Genomic DNA, 19883 nt, shown 5'->3' with positions numbered 1-19883 from the left:
TTCCTCCCTCCTTCCTCCTCTCTCCCTCTCTGTTCCTTCTTCCTCCTTCACTCCTTCCTTCCTTTCTTCCTCCTTACCTTCTTCTCTTCCTCCTTTCCTTCCTTTTCTTTTTGAGACTGAGTCTCACGTACCCCAGGCTAGCCATGATCTCACTATGTAGCAAAGGATAACCTTGAGCATCTAATCCTCCTGACTTGACCTTCCCAGAGCTGGAAACCAAAGAGAATGGCACTGGGATTCAAAGCTGGGTAAGCACTCTACCGACTGAGCTACATTCTGACCAGATACCCCCGTCCCTCTCCCTCTTTTGTCTTCTTAACCTTTTATTAACTAAATTTCTTCTTTTACAGTTTCATATATGTCTATAATACATTCTGATCACCCTCACCCCACTCTCATCCTCCCGACAAAGTCTTTCCCCACACATGTCTTTTTGCTTTGCTCTGTGATACACTGAGTATAAAGGAGGCCATCTGTGTGCTCATGGTTTGGGTATACAGCAGAGCCTTGTGGGCACACAGCTGAAGGCAATGTTTCTTCCTTCTCCAGTCTAAAGTAGCCAACAATTCAGTAGGGAGAGGTGGGGCTCATATTTTTTGGAAGGTTTTAAATTTCTATTTTGTTGTTACATTTATTTAATTATTTCTGGGGCAGCATAGGCCATGGCACCTTTATGTTAGGATAGAGAGCAGCTTGGAGTCAGCCCTCAGCTCTCACCACACAGGTTCAGGGAGTCAGACTTGGGGCCAGCTCCTTCACTGCTGAGATGTCTCGCTGGCACTCAGTTCCTTCATACGCATCTGCTCTGCTCCACTCTCGTCCAATCTTTTCCTTGCCTCAGCCTTTTGCTACCTGTCCCCTTCATCTCCTCTAACCCTTGGAGTGAAAGGCTCACTGTTGGCTGGGGTTGTCCCTGGACCTGTGTTACAGAGCCAACCTGGAGCCACAGCAAGGGTGAGCTGAGGGGACCGCCTCCAGCAGAAGAGACACTCACTCAGTCCAGGGGTCCTGGCTGAGCCCTCCTGCCTGCGCTGTGCCCCCTCCAGCAGAAGCGACACTCATGCCGTCCGGGGTCCCGGCTGAGCCCACTTACCAGTGTCCAGAGCACATAGATGGTGAAGAGGGCGATGGTGAGGGCAATGAGCCCCACAGCCTCCAGCTGGCTATGCAGACGGAGGTGGTCCTGGGCCCCGCGAAGGCACAGCCAGCCTGAGATGGCGGCCAGTGGCGTGATGAACACGAAACACACCATGTCACAGCACAGCGTCCGCTTCTCAGTGCGAGGCCCCGGGTCCTTCAGCCACTGCAGGGGAGCAGATGAGGGAGAGGAGTTACATATGGAAGTGGGGACAGAAGGGACAGGATAGGGGCAGGCTGTAGGCCTGGATATTCATACTTTTAAAAATAATAATAATACTTTAATATTATTATTTAATCAATAATTTAATAATATTGAGTCTGCTGAGTGCTCGCCTTCATTTTACTGATGGGTAAATAGAGGTAACAGAGGAGTTAATGCATTTATGCAAATTCACATAACTACAGCAGGCTGACTATTCCATTCTGAAAATTTACAATCCAAAATGTTCTAAAATCTTTAACTTCCAAAACACCAGCATGATGGTCAGTAGGGGAGGGCAACAGAAGAGCAGGGCCAGAGGATAAGAGTCCTCGCTATTCTCCCAAAGGACCAGAGTTCTGTGCCCACCATCCTTGTCCAAAGCTCACAACCAAACACCTGCATTCCAGCTCCAGGGCATCCCACGCCCTCTACTGGCCTCTGCGGACAGCTGCACACAAGTGAACACACTACACAAACATACACACATCTCTAAATAAAAACAAATCCTTTACTTGTTTCTTTGTTTGCTTTTTGAGCCAGTGTAGTCCTGGCTGTCCTAGAACTCACAATGTAGACCAGGCTGGCCTCAAACTCACAGAAGTCCTCCTGTCTCTGCCTACCCAGTGTTGAAATTAAAGGTGAGCACTTCTATACCCAGCTTAAGAACAAATCTTTAAAATGCTATCATGATAGCACAAGTAGAACTTTCCACACCATGAAATATATTTTATATATACATCACCACCACCACTATGGTGGGTTATTATTGTTTTCTGAGACAGGATCTCATGCAACCCATGTGGGCCTTGAACTTCTGAACCTCTTGCTTCCAAGTATTGAGAATGTCCCCACAATGTCCAGCTCAAAATTATTTAAAATACTACATCTGGTCCATCTATGCTCATATATTTGGATATCTGGTACTCAATTGGTGAACTATTAGGGAATTACGAGGTCTGGCCAGTTGGAGATGTCTCACTGGGGCAGGCTTTGAGGCTTCAAAAGCCCACGTTATTCCCAGTTAGTCCCCTCTTTGTCTCCTACTTGAAGGTAAAATGTAAGCTCTCAGATACTGAATGGTCTCTACCTGCCTGCTGTCACACTCCCTGCCATGATGATCATGGACTCACCCTCCAAACTGTAAGCCCCCAATAACTCTTCCTTCTATAAATTGCCTTTGTCATGGCATCTTATCACAGCAACAGAAAGAAAGGAAGACTAACAGATGTGCTGGGGAGTGGTAGCCTGGTCTACACAGGCAGTTCCAGGATAGCCAGAACCACACAGAGAAACCAAAAAAAAAAAAATTGCTACTTAAATATTTTACATTTGTACATACAGATGTGTGTGTGTGTGTGTGTGTGTGTGTGTGTGCATGTGTGCAAACAGACTGTTCTTTCGCTCCAGCCGCCCAGACCTGAATAATCACACAGAAACTATATTAATTACAGCACTGTTTGGCCAATAGCTCAAGCGTATTCCTAGTTAGCTCTTATATCTTAAATTAACCCATTCCTATTAATCTATGTATTGCCACAAGGCTGTGGCCTACAGGTAAGGTTTCCCCGGCATCTTTTTCCTTCGGCAGCTACATGGCCTCTCCTTGACTCTGGCTACTCTCTATATATATATCTATTCCAGCTTGACTAAATTTTGCTAAGCCATTGGCTGAAACAGCTTTATTCATCAACTAATAAAAGCAATATACATACAGAAGGACATCCCACATCACATGTGTGTATCTATACACATGTATATGGGTGCCATGAAGGCCAGATGAGGGAGTCAGATCCTCTGGAGCTAGAGTTACAAGTGTTTTGTGAACAACCTGGTATGGGTGCTGGGAAGTGAACTTCAGCCTTCCAAAAGACCAACAAGTGATCTTTCTGCTGAGTCATCTCTCTCCAGAGAGACTGAGGAAGAACTGAAACGACATATGCTGACTCACTGGCACAATGGTTGGGGAGTTCATTCGGGGAGTACTTGCCCAAGGTGAGCACGGCCCTGGGTTCCAACTCTAGCAATACAAGAAAACAATTAATTAAAGTTAAAATATTGTGTAAACTTTAAGGATGATATATATATATATATATATATATATATATATATGAATGAATGAAATATGGATTTCCTTTCAATTTGGACCCCAGAATACCTCATATTATTCATGAAAACACTCCAAAATCTGAACTCTCAAAACTAAAACCACTCTAGTCCCAAGCTTTTTTTTTTTTTTCAAGACAGGGTCTCATGTAGACTAGGTTGGACAAACTCAACCATATATAGACAAGGCTGGTCTTGAACTTCTGATCCCCTTACCACCACCTCACAGTGCTGGGATTTATAGGTGTGTGGCACCATGTGAGGATTTATGAAGGTCCAAGGCTTCATGTATGTTATGTCACCTACCAGATGAACCACAGATCCCTCTTGGTGTGATCCTTCTGTCTCTGACTCTTTGGCACACCCACCTGTGTGTGCCACCATAACCAGCCCAAGCATTCTGGATAAGGTTTTCATCCTGTGGCCCGCAAAGGCAGCCAGGACTAGAACCTGCCTAGTGCTGCTTGGGGAGCACAAGGGCCTTGGTCACTATATCTTACAGCCTCCCATGATGGCGGGCTAAGGGAAACGAGTGCAGCTCAGAACAAATAAAATCCAAGGAAAGCAATAGAAAGGTCCCTGCACTTCTGTGCTAGTGAAGGACATGGAACAGGGAAAGTCGGGGGACTGCAAGATGGCTTGGTGGGTAAAGTATTTGCCACATGAAGCTGATGGCCTGTATGTGTGACGGAACCCAAATAAAGGTAGGAGGGAACTAACTACCTGCAAGTTATCTTCCACATGAGTACTGTGTCACACTTGTGCATGCCCCCAAAGAGGGTAAAGTCATTTCTAAAAATGGGGCAGATGGCCAGAGAGCTAAAGGCCTTGCAGATGGACAGAGGGACAGAAGGGAGACAGGACTGCAGATTAGAGGAGCATCAGACACAAAAGTCCTATGGTGGGCCTTTTAAACTGGCATGTCAGGTTGAGTCAAGGGGAGATGATGTATACAGAGGCTGGTCCCTCTCACTGTCTCATTGGTGGAGGGAGGCTTTTTGTGGTCTCCCAAGGGACCTATAGTGGCTTTGACTGATCTGGGCGGTACTTCCTGGTCTCAGGACTAGACATTGCTCCTCATACTTCAGTCCAGTGATATCTTCTATGGGGTTCTCAGCCACCATATGCCAGAGTGGCATCAATGAAAACAGCAAGCACCTGGGGACATCCAATCACAATCCCAACTGTCATGCTCAGGCCAAAGTTCTGTATGATGCACAAAACCAGGTGTCACCACGGCCATCTCTCTTGAAGTCACACTTTCCCTCCCTATTTTCTTTCCTTTTTTGTATGTTGTACACGTGTACACACATATTGGGGGCAATGTGTCTGTGTGGGAGTGTGTGCTGTGAGTGCATGTGTGTATGCGCACACATATCATATGAAGGTTGATGTCAAGAATTATCCTCGGTCTGTCTTCCACCTTATACACTGAGGCAGGCTCTCTCAATCAAATGCAGAGCTCATGGATATAGTTTGTTTGGCTAACCAGCTTGCTCTGGGGATCCCCTGTGTCTGCCTCCTGAGGTTGTGATTACAGGCAGCTGCCACACCTACCTGGTATTTACATGCATTCTAGGGGGTCTGAAGTCCTGTTCCTCATGCTTGCACGGCAAGCACTTTAACCACTGAGCCTTCTTGATATTTTTGCTCGAAAAAAACCCATCTCAGATGTTTGTTCACACATCTCCAAGAACAGTGTTATACAACAGGTCTCGTGTGGCCTGTGGCTTCAAACCCCCATGCAGTCAAGGATGGCCTTTCACTTCAATTCCACTTCAAATCCCCTTGCCTCTACCTACCTCCCAAGTGTTGGGATTCTTAATGGACTCTGAATATTGAACTCAGGGCCTCATGTATGCTAAGTAAGCATTACACTAAGAGTTCTACTACCACCTCTTCTCCTGGCCTCAGGGTCTTTACACAGGGCTGTGTTCTCTACCCGGACTGTCTTCTCCCTAGGGGCTCTAAATTCCTGTTTTAATCCCTCAGGTCTCAGCTTAGGGACTCACCTCTAGCCAAGGCCTCTCCCTCAACCCACAGACCTTGGATCTTTGTGTGTGTTTGTGTGCTGGTGTGAGTACAGGAATGCATGTTTGAGATAGTTCTCCCTGATGGTTTCCTCTTGTGTAAACCAGGCTAGCTGGCCAGTAAGTTCCCAAGGATTCTGTCTCCACTCCCAACTTCCCCTAGGAAAACTGGGATTACAGAAATGAGCTACTACACCTAGCTTGATGTGGGTTCTGGGGATTTGAATTCAGACCCATGTGTTTCTATAGCAAGCACTTACACACTTCCAGCTCCTACGACCACTCTTGACCCACGTGTCGCGCTGCACACGCACCTCTCCAACACTTCCTTCGGTGATATTTAGTGTTAGTGCTCAGTTTGACAGAATCTGGAGTCCTGGGATGGGAGGCTCAAGGAAGGATTGTCCAGATCAGGTTGGCCTGTGGACCTGCCTGTGAGGGATATTCTTAACTGTGGTAACTGAGGTGAGAAGACTCACTGAGTTCAGGTGGCACCATCTCACAGGCTGGCCTGGTAAAAGGAGAGCCATGCACACTGGTGTTGCTTATTTTCCACTTCCAGACTGTGATACCATGTCACCAGCTAACGTGTTTGAGATGGACAGTCCTACCACAAGGCTTCACTGCAGTGATGGTGTGTGACCTGGAACTGGGAGTCGTAACATCTTTTCTGTTTAAGTTGTTTTTGTCAAGGTATTTTACCACAGCAAACAGGACAGGAACTAAGACACTCTATAACTGTTCCTACCAACTGGCCTGGTTTGGAGATCACAAGGACATTATCAACTGTGAGTTGGTGACTGGGAAGGCCTAGCACCTGACAAAACACTGGGCATACCAGAGGTGTTCAAAGAAATGCTTAGTAATCTGAGCTTGGTGGCAGATGCCTGTAACCACAGCACCCAAAGGAGGCTGAGACAGGAAGACTCTAAGCCTTGGGTCACCTGGGACTGTAATAGGTAGGTAGATAGGTAGATGATAGATAGATAGATAGATAGATAGATAGATAGATAGATAGATAGATAGATAGATAGATGATAGACAGATAGACAGACAGACAGACAGATATATAGATAGATAGATAGATGATAGACAGACAGGCGATAGAAAGATAAAAAGCTAGTGAGATGGCTCAGCAGGTAAAGGTACTTGCCAAGTCTGACAAATTGAGTTCTATCCCAGGTCCCACATGGGGAAAAGAGATAACTAACTTGTGCATGTTGTCCTCTGACCCACTGAGCTACACTCATGTAATTAAAATTTTTTTGTTTGGTTTTTTGAGACAGGGTTTCTCTGTAGCTTTGGATCTGTCCCGGAACTAGCTCTTGTAGACTAGGCTGGCCTCGAACTCACAGAGCTCCGCCTGCCTCCCAAGTGCTGGGATTAAAGGCATGCACCATCACCGCCCAGCATGTAATTAATTTTTAAAATATTTTTAAGGGACTGGAGAGGTAGTTCAGTGGTTAAAAGCACTGACTACTCTTACAGAGGACTTGGGTTTGATTCCCAGCACCCACATGGCAGCTCACAACTTCTGTACCTCCAGTTCCAGGGAACCCAACACCCATGGCAAAACATCAATGCACATAAAATATATTTTAAAAAATTTAAAAACAAGCCGGGCGGTGGTGGCGCACGCCTTTAATCCCAGCACTCGGGAGGCAGAGGCAGGTGGATCTCTGTGAGTTCGAGACCAGCCTGGTCTACAAGAGCTAGTTCCAGGACAGGCTCCAAAGCCACAGAGAAACCCTGTCTCGAAAAACCAAAAAACAAAACAAAACAAAAAAAAATTTAAAAACAAAGTAAACTGGGAGGTGTTGACGCACACCTTTAATTGCTGCACTTGGGAGACAGAGGCAGGTGGATCTCTGAGTTTGAGGCCAGTGTGGTCTACAGAGTGAGTTCCAAGACAGTCAAGGACACACAGAAAGACCTGTCTCAAAAACACAACAACAACAAAAACAGAGAGAAAAAGAAAGAAAGGAAGGAAGGGAGGGAGGGAGGGAGGGAGGGAGAGAGAGAGAGAGAGAGAGAAAAGCAAAGCAAAGCATGGTATGTTGATGCACACCTTTAATTCCAGCCCTTGGGAAGCAGAGGCAGGTAGATCTCTGTGACTGCACAGAGAGCTCTAGGTCAGTTCTATGGCTACTTAGAGAGACCTGGCCTCAAAAGCTGTAGGGTGGCTGAAGCAAGAAGATAACAGAGAGTTCAAGGCCAGCCTGGTCAACACAGCAAGTTCCAGGCTAGCCAGGGCTACATAATGCAACCTTGTCTTAAAATAAATAAGTAAAAGAAAACAAATAAAAATTTTGAGTGTGGTAGCTCACCTGTTAATCCCTGGATGTGGAAGGTAGAAGCAGGAGGACCAAGAGTGTAAGGCTAGTCTGTTGTATAGCAAGCTGTAGGCCAGCCTGGGCTCCATTAGACTCTCTCAAAAAAATATAAAGAACTAACAATGGTTGCCCCAGGGTTCATACCTTGTCATACTGGCAGTCTAAGGCTGAAGCAGAAGGATTGCCTGAGTTCCCAGCCTCCCTGGGCTAAAATGACAACCTAGTTCAAAGAAGCAAAGACCAGCCCTGCATGGTGGTACATGCTTATAATTCCAACACTCAAGATACAGAGACAGGATAGTTGCAAATTCGAGTTGTATTAAAAGGGGGAGTGGCACTGACTGGAACTGGGGTGTGGTTCATCTGGTAGAGGGCAAGCCTAGCATACACGGAGCCCTAAATTCCATTGCTGACACTGCCTGCCTGTGACTCCAGTACTGGGGACATCGAGGCTGAATGGCCACAAGTTGGAAAGTCGTCTTCAGCTAAAAGCTACTTTGAGGACAGCCTAGGACACCTGAGATCCTGCTTCAAAAACAAAGCAAAACAATCAGAGGAGAAAGAGAGAAGGAGGGAGGGAGGAGAGGGGAGGGGAGGGGAGGGGAAGGGAGGGGAGGGGAGAGACAGAGACAGAGACAGAGACAGAGACAGAGAAACAGACAGTCAGACAGCATGGCAGGTAGAGGTTTTCAAACCTGCAACCTCTGGTCATTCAGGTTCCCACATATCAGCAGATCCCTCCCAGCATTGGCAGGGACATAATAGCTTTCCCAGCTGACCTGAGCAACTGCTAACTCCGTCCCCAAAATGCCCTTTCTCCCTCTGGATGGCCAGCCTCCCCCGAGCAATGTACCTCTGTGAGAGGTCGGGGTCGCTTTTCAACTGCAAACTCCGTGTGACACAGCTCGCAGTAGCTGGTATTGGAGGAAGACAGCCATTTCTCCAGGCAGCTCTTGTGCACAGCTCCTAGCGTGCCAGTGCAGCCACATGGGGACAGCAAGTTCTCCCCATTCGCTCCCTCATGGCAGATTCGGCAGAAGGGACAGTCACTGGAGGGAAACAGAGATAAGAGTTGTCAACAATGGATGATATGGCTTCTTACATAACCGGCATCACTACTTGCTAGGTTCCAAGCCTGCTGTGGCCCCCAGGCTGCTGCTTGGTAAACTTCTACTCATCCTTCAGCAGCCCAGCTCTAGATGTCCTCTCCTCGGGTGCTTTTGCAAACTTCCATTGCTAGGCCCGTGTGTTCCCTCCCCAGAGCTACTGCGGGCCCCTTTTAGCCTAGAGTGAGCATCCTGTCCATCTGCCTGCCTAATGCAGGGACATTTTTCTTTAGATGAAAAACTATCATGATATTCCTACCTAACTATCCACTCCTAGTAGTCCTTCTGATTGTTTATACTGTCAACCTGACATGGTGTAGAACGTCATGGAGACATGTCTGGGCATGCCTGTGAGAGCTTTTCTGAGTTAGGTTGTTAACAGACGTAGGAAGACCTACCCCAAACAAAGATAATCCCTTCCATGGGCTGGGTCCTGGTCTGAATAAAAGGAAGGACGCAGGGACACAAGATGGCTCAATGGATAAAGGTGCTTGCTGATAAATCTGATGACCCGAGCTCAATCCCTGGGACCCACACGGTGGAAGAAGAGAACTGACCTCCACACATATGTTATAGGATGTACACGGATGGGAGTGTGCACACACCCATACATACACACTATAAGTTTTTAAAAGAAAAAGCAAATTGAATATAAGCATTCATCTCTTTGATTCCTAAGCTCCTCCCTATGGGTGCAATGTGACCTCAGATGCTTGTGCCGCTGTGATTTCCCAGCCATGATGGACAGCAGCTTGGAATTATGACTCAGAACAAACCTTTCCTCCCTTAAGTTGTTCTTGTTGCAACAAGACAAATAACTAATACAATCCTTTACAGTTCATACATGATCACATACACTAACATGCATCGCATACATACAATAACACACATCCACACACGATTACACACATCACACATGCTAACACACACATACAACACACTCCACAACACGCATACATTAACACACATCACATGCACACACTAATACACACATGATGACACACATACACTAGCACATATTACACACATATACTAGCACACACAAACACTAACACACATCACACACATAATTATACACATATACACTAGCACACATCATGCACTCACAAACACTAACACACACCACACAAAAATACAATTACACATATACAGCAACACACTTGATGACACACATACACTAACACACATCACACACATAATTATGCACATATACACTAGCATACATCATGCACGTATTACACTCACAAACACTAACACACACCATACAAAAATACAATTACACATATACAGCAACACACTTGATGACACACATACACTAACACACATCACATAATTACACACACATACTAGCACACATCACACTAATACACAACATGCACACATTACACACACATACTCTAACACATTATCACACACAAAAGTACACATAATACACTATACATATCACACACAAATACAACTACACACACACATACACTTGATGATACACATACACTAACACACGTCACACACACATATACAAATGCACACCACACACACAAATTTTTTTAAAAGACATTATCAGAGCTCTTGGCTCTATCTATACCTAAAGGTGACACTGTCTGAGAAACCTATGCATATAAGAAAATCATTCCTTTGTTTTTCTGTGCATGGCTAAAGTAGACACGGGGTGGAATGGGCGAATAGGCATAGAAACAATCCATAACAGCCGCTGAGGGGAGTCTCTAATCACAGTCCAGTCTCTGGGGAAGTTGAGTTCTTCCTGGGGCAGCTCCGGAAGGCAGGAAGTGGCTTTAGTGGACCCAAGGGCTATCCAAAACATGAGTCATTGTTTTCTAAACATTTCTGCCCAGAAAGCATATTGTCGGGAACACACCACACCACAAACACACACACACACACACACACACACACACACACACACACAGAGAGAGAGAGAGAGAGAGAGAGAGAGAGAGAGAACCCCTTTCCTCCACTTTCCTCCAGCCTTCCGGTTGTTGGTGGAAGCCAGGCTACAGCAGAGGGCTGGGCTGTGGCTCAGTTGTAGAGTGCTTGCTTAGTAGTCAGGATGTCCTGAGTCCCATCTCTACCACCAGAAAGGCATAAACCAGGCAAGTCTGTAAATCTAGCACTTTGGAGATAGAGACAAGAGGATCAGGAGTTCAAGGCTGGAAATCAGCCTGGGCTACATGAGAAACTGTCTCAAAACAAACAGGAATGCCAAATAGCCCAGATCCCAAGAGACAGGGCTCACATCTTTCCTTTCAGCCCAGTCTCTAACATGCTGTTTTCTTTTGCAAAAGGCCACTGGTGAGACTGAAGAGATGCTCAGTGGGTAAAGAGTTTACCGTGCAAACATGAGAACTGGAGTTTGGACCCTCAGCACCCACCCAAACATCAGCGGGGTGCAGTGACCTATATGTAATGCCAGCACCTAGAAGATGGAGTCCCCAGAACAAGCTAGGCATCTACTCTAGCAGAATCATCCAGCCCTGGGTTGAAGTCAGAAACCCTGCTTCAATGCATGTGTGCATGCATTGGGTGCCTGTGTGTTGAAAAGAGATCAAGAGAGACTCCTGATGTCAGCCTCTCACCCCCATAAATAGACAAGTACACATGGACACACAATTGCACATGTGTGTACTCACACTCCTGCAAACTCTCTCTCTCTCTCTCTCTCTCTCTCTCACACACACACACACACACACACACACATTCCCAGCACCTTTCTAATTACACACTCTGATTCATACACACACACTCACACAAACATAGAAGTTCACAGGAAAGGGTTCCCCTTTCTGGAAACCAACTCGGGGAAAGGAAGCAGTAAGACTCTTAAGAGCCACGTCAGCTCAGTTCCTTCTGGGAAGCCCTAGAAACTCTGGAACAGCAATTCTGACAAAGGCAGAGAGGGCTCACGCTATGGTTTACTGAGCACTACCCATGTATGAGGCACTTCTTGTTTACTTTATCCTATATGAATGTGCATATGTGTGTGTATGTATGTATGTATGTATGAATGTATGTGTCATGACACATGGGTAGAGGTCAGAGGACAACCTCTTACCACCTTGTTTGAAGCAGAGTCAGTGTTCCTGTGTGTCAGGCTTGCTCCGAGCTTCTGGGGTTTCACCTGCCTCCATCCTTCCTCTCTGTAGGAGTCGTTAAAGATGCGCAGGCCTGAGTATCACACCTGGATCTCTACATGGGCTCTGGGGATGTGAACACAAGTCCTTATGTTTGCATAGCAGGCCTTTGACCCATCGAATCATCTTTCCAAGCCTGTTTTTATTCATTTTAAGATATGGTTTCCAGGGCTACACAGAGAAACCCTGTCTTGAAAACCAAAAACCAAAACCAAAACAAACAAACAAACAAGAATACATGTTTAAATTATGTAGCCCTGACTGTCCTGGAACTCATTATGCAGACCAGGCTGGCCTCAAACTCATAGAGATCTGCCTGCCTCTGACTCTTAAGGGCTAGGATGAAAGACATGCGCCACTGCACCTGACTTCAGCCTGTCTTTTGTTTGTTCTTAGACAGGGTCTCATGTAGACCTTGTTGGCCTCTAACTTTCTACCATGGCTGAGGATAACCTTGAATTTCTGGTCCTCCCCTGTCTACCTCTCCAGTCTTGGTATGCCACGTGTGTGTCATCATGCCTAACTTTGTTTTCATATTTATTTGTTTTTATTTATTTAGAGACAGACTCTCACTATGGAACCCTGGCTGGCCTGGAACTTCTTCAAGCTAGCCTTGAACTCACAAAAACTCGCCTGTCTCTGCCTCCCAAGTGATGTAGGTGGGTTTTCTATCTACCTGTTACTTTCATTGGTTAATAAAGAGACTGCCTTGGCCTTTTAATAGGGAAGAAAATTTAAAGGGCAGAGTAGACAGAACAGAATGCTGGGAGGAAGAAGGCAGTGAGGCAGATGCCATGCTTCTCCAACCGAGACGGACATAGGCTAGAATCTTTCCCGGTAAACCACCACCTTGTGGTGCTACACAGATTATTAGAAATGGGTTTATCAAGATGTGAAAGTTAGCCAAGAAGAGGCTAGATATAATGGCCAGGCAGTGTTTAAAAGAATGCAGTTTCTGTGTTATTATTTCCAGAGCTAAGCTAGTCGTGCAGGAGCCGTATGGAATGAAAAGCAGGCCTGCCCGCAGCTCCTTCTACACCCGAGTCTGTGTGCCACCATGCTCAGTTGTTCTGCTTTTGAGACAGGGTCTCACTGGCACTCAGGCTGGACCTGAGCCCACCTCAAACTGCTACTCCTCTCCCCTTGGCTCCCCTCGATTCCGGAACCATGGCCACGGGCTGTATTCTGAGTGCAACGCTGGGCTTCAGTCTCTCATCCTCACAGTGAGCCTCAGAGGACTGCTCACCTGCTTCCACTTTACAGATGCTGAAAAGTTCAAGCACACAGCAAATGTGGTGCACATCTGTGGTCCCAATACTAGAAGGTAGAGTTAGGAAGACCAGGAGTTCAAGGCCAGCCATACATGACAAGCTTGGGGTCAGAATGGGTTACATGAAACCCTGTCTCAAGGGGGGAAAAAAGGAAGGAAAGAGGGGAAGAGAAAGAGAAAAGGGAAGGAAAGGAAGAGGGAAGGAATGAAGGCCTGGAGGAGCTTTAACCACTGTGTATGTGTGTGTGTGTGTGTGTGTGAGAGAGAGAGAGAGAGAGAGAGAGAGAGAGAGAGAGAGAGGATACAGGTACATGTACCTGTGCACACGCATGTGCAGGTCAGAGCACCATGTCAGGTGTCTTCCTCTACAGAGTCTCTCTCTAAACTCAAAGTGTGCATTTTCAACTAAGCTGATACGCTAGTCAACAAGATCTCAGTATCTGCCTGTCTCTCCCAACCAACTTGGTGTGACTGGTTCCTTTTTCTACCTTTGTATGTGTTCCAGGGGTTGAACTCAGGTAGCCAGGCACATTGAGCCATCTTGCCAGCACAGTATTTTCAGCTTATGATCCTTTCAGTTACAGTGGGCTCCACAGAACATACCTTCATTCTGAACAGAGGCAGCACAACCCACATTCTGAGGACCCTAACACCATATTCTCAAAATAATCTGACCAGAAGGGTGTGGCTGTTCCAGGTCATTCAGGGACAGGAAGGTCTGCGGGAGTTTCAGTCCAGGCACTGTTCTCCACTCCTCGCTCCCTGCATGGCTTCTCCAAAGCCCAAAGTCATCGGTGGTGTAGAGCCCTATACTCTGGGCATGATAGCTTTCTCCATCTTCATCAGAGCAGCTGGAACTATTTGCAAACAATCTTCCAGATCCAGCCTGTTGACTGTTGGTCTTCCCTCCTATAAGGACGGGGTGGGAGGGTCCCCCCTGAAACACCAGGCACCACCTCAGGCACCTCTCATTGCTAACTATAGCCCATCAATTTCACAGTTACACATGACCTTGTGGTCGAAGAGGTGTTAGACTATACAGTGCAGAAGAGGTTCATGAAAGGGGACTCTATCTATGGTGCTATGGGGAAGTCATCATCCACGCTGGGCAAGATTTTGTTGATGTAGCTATTCTAGGGTACCCAGGCTCCTGTATGTAACCGCCCACTCAGCTCTCTAAGGAACCCCAGTAAACTCATTGGTTCTCACAGCTAGACTTTGGTAGATTTGACTTTTACTTTGACATTGGTGCCCTGTCTTGGGATATCGAGGGAGGAAGCAAGTTCATGAAACAACCTTCAACATTTGATCTTCAGATTTTCCATAGTCATCTGGAATTTTAGTGAAGAGAGAATCCATGGCTTTGCTCATACTAAGCAAGCACTCAATCACTGAGACATATCCCCAGCCCCAATTTGTTCATTTATTAGTAATTTTGAGAAAAGATACTGCTATATAGACTAGGATGGCCTTGCTTGAACTTTAACCCTCCTACCTCAGCATTCAAGAACTAGAATTTATAACACGCTGTGTAAGGTATGCGGATGGTTGCTGGTGAGCATGTGTGTGTGCACATGCCTGCGGGGTCCTTGGCTGCCACTCTTCAGGAGCCATCCACCGTGTTTATCAGACAGGGTCTCCCGCTGGCCTAGGGATGTCTACCTTGTTTTTTAAGTTGCATTTTATCCATTTTGTATGTGTGAGTGGACAGGTGGGTATGTGTGTGCCATGCACACATCTGGAGGTCAGAGGATGACTTCCACCATGGGCACCAGGGATCGAATGCAGGTTTTTACCCACTGAGCCACCTCATTGGCTGCCGTCTGCTTCTTAAGCCAAGCTCTCTCAGTGGCTAGACTAGCTGGCCAGTGAGTCCCATTGATCCGCCTTTCTCTGTGTTTCCAGTTCTGGGATTATAAGTATGTGTCTCCACACTCATGTTTTGTGTGAGCATGTGTGTGTGTGTGTTCCTGTTGTAAAATATTTTTTTTTTTTTTTTTTTTTTTTTTTTTTTTTTTTTTTTTTTTTTTTTTTTTTTTTTGGTTTTTCGAGACAGGGTTTCTCTGTGGCTTTGGAGCCTGTCCTGGAACTAGCTCTTGTAGACCAGGCTGGTCTCGAACTCACAGAGATCCGCCTGCCTCTGCCTCCCGAGTGCTGGGATTAAAGGCGTGCGCCACCACCGCCCGGCCTGTTGTAAAATATTTAACTATGTAAAGATGTGTTTCATTTGTTTATGCTGCGGAATATTATTTTAACTGTGTAAAGGTGTGTTACATTTGTTTATGCTGCGGAATATTATTTTAACTGTGTAAAGGTGTGTTACATTTGTTTATGCTGCGGAATATTATTTTAACTGTGTAAAGGTGTGTTGCATTTGTTTCGCTGCAGTTGTTTATGTAAAGATGTGTTGCATTTGTTTCACCTTGCTTGGCTAAGTCACCTGATGAGTCTAATAAAAAGCTGAACGGCCAATAGCTAGGCAGGAGATGGATAGGCAGAGCTGCTGCACAGAGAGAATAAACAGAAGAAATCTAGGCAAAGGAGAAGAAGGAGGAGAAAATGAGGGGAATAGAGAGGGACACACCTGGGTCCAGAAGCCAGGCAGGTACCAGACAGCCAGACACAGAAGCAGGGAGAGTAAGATATACAGAAGGAAAGAAAGGTAACGAGCCCCAATGTAAAATGCAGATGAAGAGAAACAGGTTAAGTCATAAAAACTAGTAGGATAAGCATAAGATAAGGCTGAGCATTCATAACTAATAAGAAGTTTCCATGTCATGATTTGGAAGCTGGTTGGAAGCCCAAAAGAAAACCCTATTCCTGTCCGTATGTATATGTGTGTGTGAAGGCCAGAGGAAACAGCAGGCACTGTTCTTCAGGGGATGGCCACCTGTCTTTTAAAGTATCATCTCTAGCTGGCCTAGCACTCACCAATTAAGGCAGGCTGGCTGACAGAGCTCCAGAGATCGGCTTGTCCTGTCTGGGATTACAATACAGGCTACCATGCCCAGCTTTTAACATTCATTCCAGGGATGAACCTCAGGTCTTCAAGCTTGCATAGCAAGCATTTTATCAACTGGCCCATCTCCCCCACCTCATTTATAGACATGTTCTGCTACACCCAACTATTTTGTCTCTTTTTAAAAATATGTATTTCTTTTTATTACTTGTTTGTCTCTGTGGGGAGGGAGTTCCCAAGGAAGCCAGAGGAGGGTATCGGATCCCCTGGAGTTGGAGTTACAGATAGCTGTGACTGTCCATTGTTGGTGCCAGGAACTTAACTCTGGTCCTCTGCAAGAGCAGCAAGTAGTCTTTAACCACTGAGCCATCTCTCCAACTCCATCTCTCCGTCTCAGTATTTGGCTTCTTTTCTCTGGCATGTTCATCCCTTTGGCTCTCTCAGAGACAGGACCCCTGACCTCAGACCAGGAGGAAATCACTCACCCCAGAGAGAAATGAACAAAAGTCAGGATAGTAATGATCAATACTCACCTCGGTGTGTCCAAAGCCCGGATGACAGTGGAAAGCAGCCGGCCATCCCTTGAGGTCACCTGTGCCACATACTGGGGTGGCCCAAGGCCTGTGGCCTCCACAACCTTGGAGAAGGCAGGGCTGCCAGAGCAGTCGCATAGGGAGCCAGGGAGGTGGCAGCAGTCACCTGTCGTCATGGCCACAAGGAGCCTCCTGTCCTCAGGGCCTGAGGCCCATGGTCCCAAGAGCCTGAATGGAGGCCAACAGAGAGATCAAAGACAAAATCAGTGAGTCACAATAACTGCTGGGTTCCCTCTTCTTTTCTGAGGTGTGTACACGTGTGTGTATGAGTACGAGTGTGCACCAAGGGACATGAGTAGAGGTCGGAGGTCTGAGAACACCTGTTTTCTGCTGTACACACTAGGACAGCTGACTCCCTGCTTCCAGGGAATCCCCCTGTCCCCATCTCTCGTTTTACAGTACGAGGGCTGGGATATAGAAGGAAGCGGCGGGCTGTGTCCCGCCACCCGGCTAGCTTTACCCAAAATAATTACATGGAAACTGTATTCTTTTAAATACTGCCTGGCCCGTTATCTGTAGCTTCTTATTGGTTAATTCTCACATCTTCCTTTAACCCATATTTAGTAATCCGTGTAGCACCACGAGGTGTGGCTTACCAGGAGAGATCTTAACCTGCGTCCATCTCAGAGAGGAGAATCATGGAGACTCACTATGGCGACTGCCTGAAGCGTCTCCCCACTGCCTGCTACCCCTTTTCACACAATTCTGTTCTGTCTACTCCGCCTACCTAATTTTCTGTCTCTTAAAAGGCCAAGGCAGTTTTCTTTATTAATTAACCAATGAAAGTAACATAGACAGATAACTCTCCTCCATCATTTCCCCTTTTTCTGTTTAAACAAAAAAGAAAGGCCAAGGCAGTTTTCTTTATTAATTAACCAATGAAAGTAACATAGACAGATAACTCTCCTCCATCACTGGGATTACATGTAAGGCTTGTTGTGCCTGCCTTTACATGGGTTCTGGGGATGTGCAGCCAGCCTTTACCCACAAAATGATCTCCCCAGCCTGAGTCCCTCTTTTGATCGCACTCTATAGTCATGCTAGCCTGGAACTTAAGATCTAAGCCTTCCGAATGCTAAATTTTAGACTATGCCTGGCTCGAGTCCCATCTTGTCAAGGATTGTGATGGTTATTTGTTGTCAAACTGACACAATCAAGAATCACCTGGAAAGGGGATCTCATGAGGAGTTGTCTAGACTAGGTTGGGATGTGGCAGTGGGAAGGGGCTCTCAATGAGGAACTGTCTAGACTAGATAGTTACTATATTTACAATATTATAATTATATTTATATATTATTACAATATTGTAAATATAGTAACTGTAATTCTTGCTTAATACTTGTTTTGTTATATGTAATTTTACTATATTAAAGTTAAAACCTTCCTTTCTATTTGAATATAAAAGGTGAAATGGTGTGGGAAGTCCTTCGGTATATGTGTTGCTTTTATTGGCTAATAAAGAAGCTGCTTTCAGCCAATGGCTTAACAGAATATAGCCAGGCTAAAAGAAATATATACAGAGAGAGAAGGTGGAATCAGGAAGAAGCCATGTAGCCAGGAGACAGAGCCCGTTGAAACTTTGCCAGTAGGCCATGACCTCATGGTGATGCACAGATTAATGGAGATAGGTTAGTTTAGGATATAAGGGCTAGCTAGAAATATGCTTAAGTGATTGCCCAAGCAGCGTTTTAATTAATACAGTTTTGTGTAATTATTTCGGGTCTGTGAAGCCGGGAACAAACAAGCAGCCTCTGCCTACAGATTGGGTTGTGGTTGTGCCCTTGAGGGATTTCTTTTTCTTTTTTAATTATGTTTGTTTTGTGTATGTTTATGTATGTGGGCATACATGTACCACAGCATGCATGTGGAGGTCAGAGGTCAGCTCCTGGGAGTTGGTCTCAGGTCATCATCTGGAGTCCCTCTTACCTAGGTATTTTCTCTTTCTCTCTTCTTTATTATTATTATTATTATTATTATTATTATTATTATTATTATTATTATTATTTTGAGACAGCGTTTCTCTGTGTAGACCTAGCTGTCCTTGAACTCACATAGATCTGCCTGCCTCTGCCTCCCAAGTGTTGGGATTAAAAGCATGCACCACCACCACTCAGCTTTATTTAGGGTTTTTCTGAGACATGGTTTCACTGTGTAGCCCTGGCTGTCCTGGAACTATGTAGACCAGGCTGGTCTCAAACTCACAGAGATCTGCCTGCCTCTGCCTCTTGAGTGCTGGAATTAAAGGTGTGTGCCACCACCGCCTGGCCCTAGGTATTTCTTAATTGGTTAGCTGAGGTGGGAACCCACCCTGAATGTAAGTGGGCCACACACTGGACTGAATGAAGAGGACAGAGTGAGCTGGGAACTAGCCTGCGTGCATACAGGGCTCTCTGTTCCTGATTATAAATGTGATAAGACAAATTCCCTCCAGCTCTTGCTGCTGTGACTTCCCTGAAATGATGGCTTGTAACCCGGAACTGTGACCTAGAATAAATCCTTTCTTCCCCCTAAATTGCTTCTGTCGTGGTATTTTATCAGTCCAACAGAACTGACACTAGGCCAGGGCTCTAAGACTTGCCTCTTTGGCTCTGTTTGCATCTAAAATACAGATGTAAGAACTTTACGAGGTGACATATACAATTTAGCCCAGGCTTAGAGGACAGCGAGGGCTTGGTTGGATTTTCTCTCAGTCTTCTAGGAAAAGTCAGGCATGGCCCCACTTCCAAATCCTGCAAACCAACCTGCATGTCACATAGGAAAAGCAACTGAAAGTAGCTGCACACCTACTGGGTGCCGGGTCAGTTTTTTTCCACAGCCAGAATCATGCTGTTCTAGCTAAGACCAAATCCTTGAGACTGGCGAAAAACATATTAAGCTGTTTTCAATGGAAGCAGAATGCATCTAAAGAGGCTGAGAGCAGGACTCAGAGGTAGAATACCTGTCTGGAATCCAGTGAGGGCCTGGGACGAGGAGGGAGAGTGAGAGGGAGAGGGAGAGG

At 45.9% G+C, this 19883-nt stretch overlaps 1 protein-coding gene across 5 annotated transcripts in view; it reads right to left on the bottom strand.

Moving 5' to 3' along the window:
- The window catches only part of Marchf2 (membrane associated ring-CH-type finger 2), a 30846-nt gene that overhangs the window by 6595 nt on the left and 4368 nt on the right, over nt 1–19883 (bottom strand). For 3 of the 5 annotated variants that reach the window (XM_038341336.2, XM_038341311.2, XM_038341316.2), the window contains exons 2-5: nt 16826–17053; nt 8662–8857; nt 3291–3359; nt 1094–1303 (exon numbers count right to left, since the gene is read on the bottom strand). In XM_038341336.2, coding sequence (XP_038197264.1) covers nt 1094–1303; nt 3291–3359; nt 8662–8857; nt 16826–17001 — 651 coding nt within the window. In that variant the 5' untranslated portion in view covers nt 17002–17053. The remainder of the gene's footprint in view (nt 1–1093; nt 1304–3290; nt 3360–8661; nt 8858–16825; nt 17054–19883) is intronic. The other 2 variants (XM_038341325.2, XM_038341345.2) reach the window with 1 other exon arrangement.

The sequence above is a fragment of the Arvicola amphibius genome, chromosome 1, assembly GCF_903992535.2.
Source record: "Arvicola amphibius chromosome 1, mArvAmp1.2, whole genome shotgun sequence".
Taxonomy (NCBI): domain Eukaryota; kingdom Metazoa; phylum Chordata; class Mammalia; order Rodentia; family Cricetidae; genus Arvicola; species Arvicola amphibius.
Note: the sequence above shows the minus strand (reverse complement) of the source record. Positions and strands in the feature narration are given on the sequence as shown.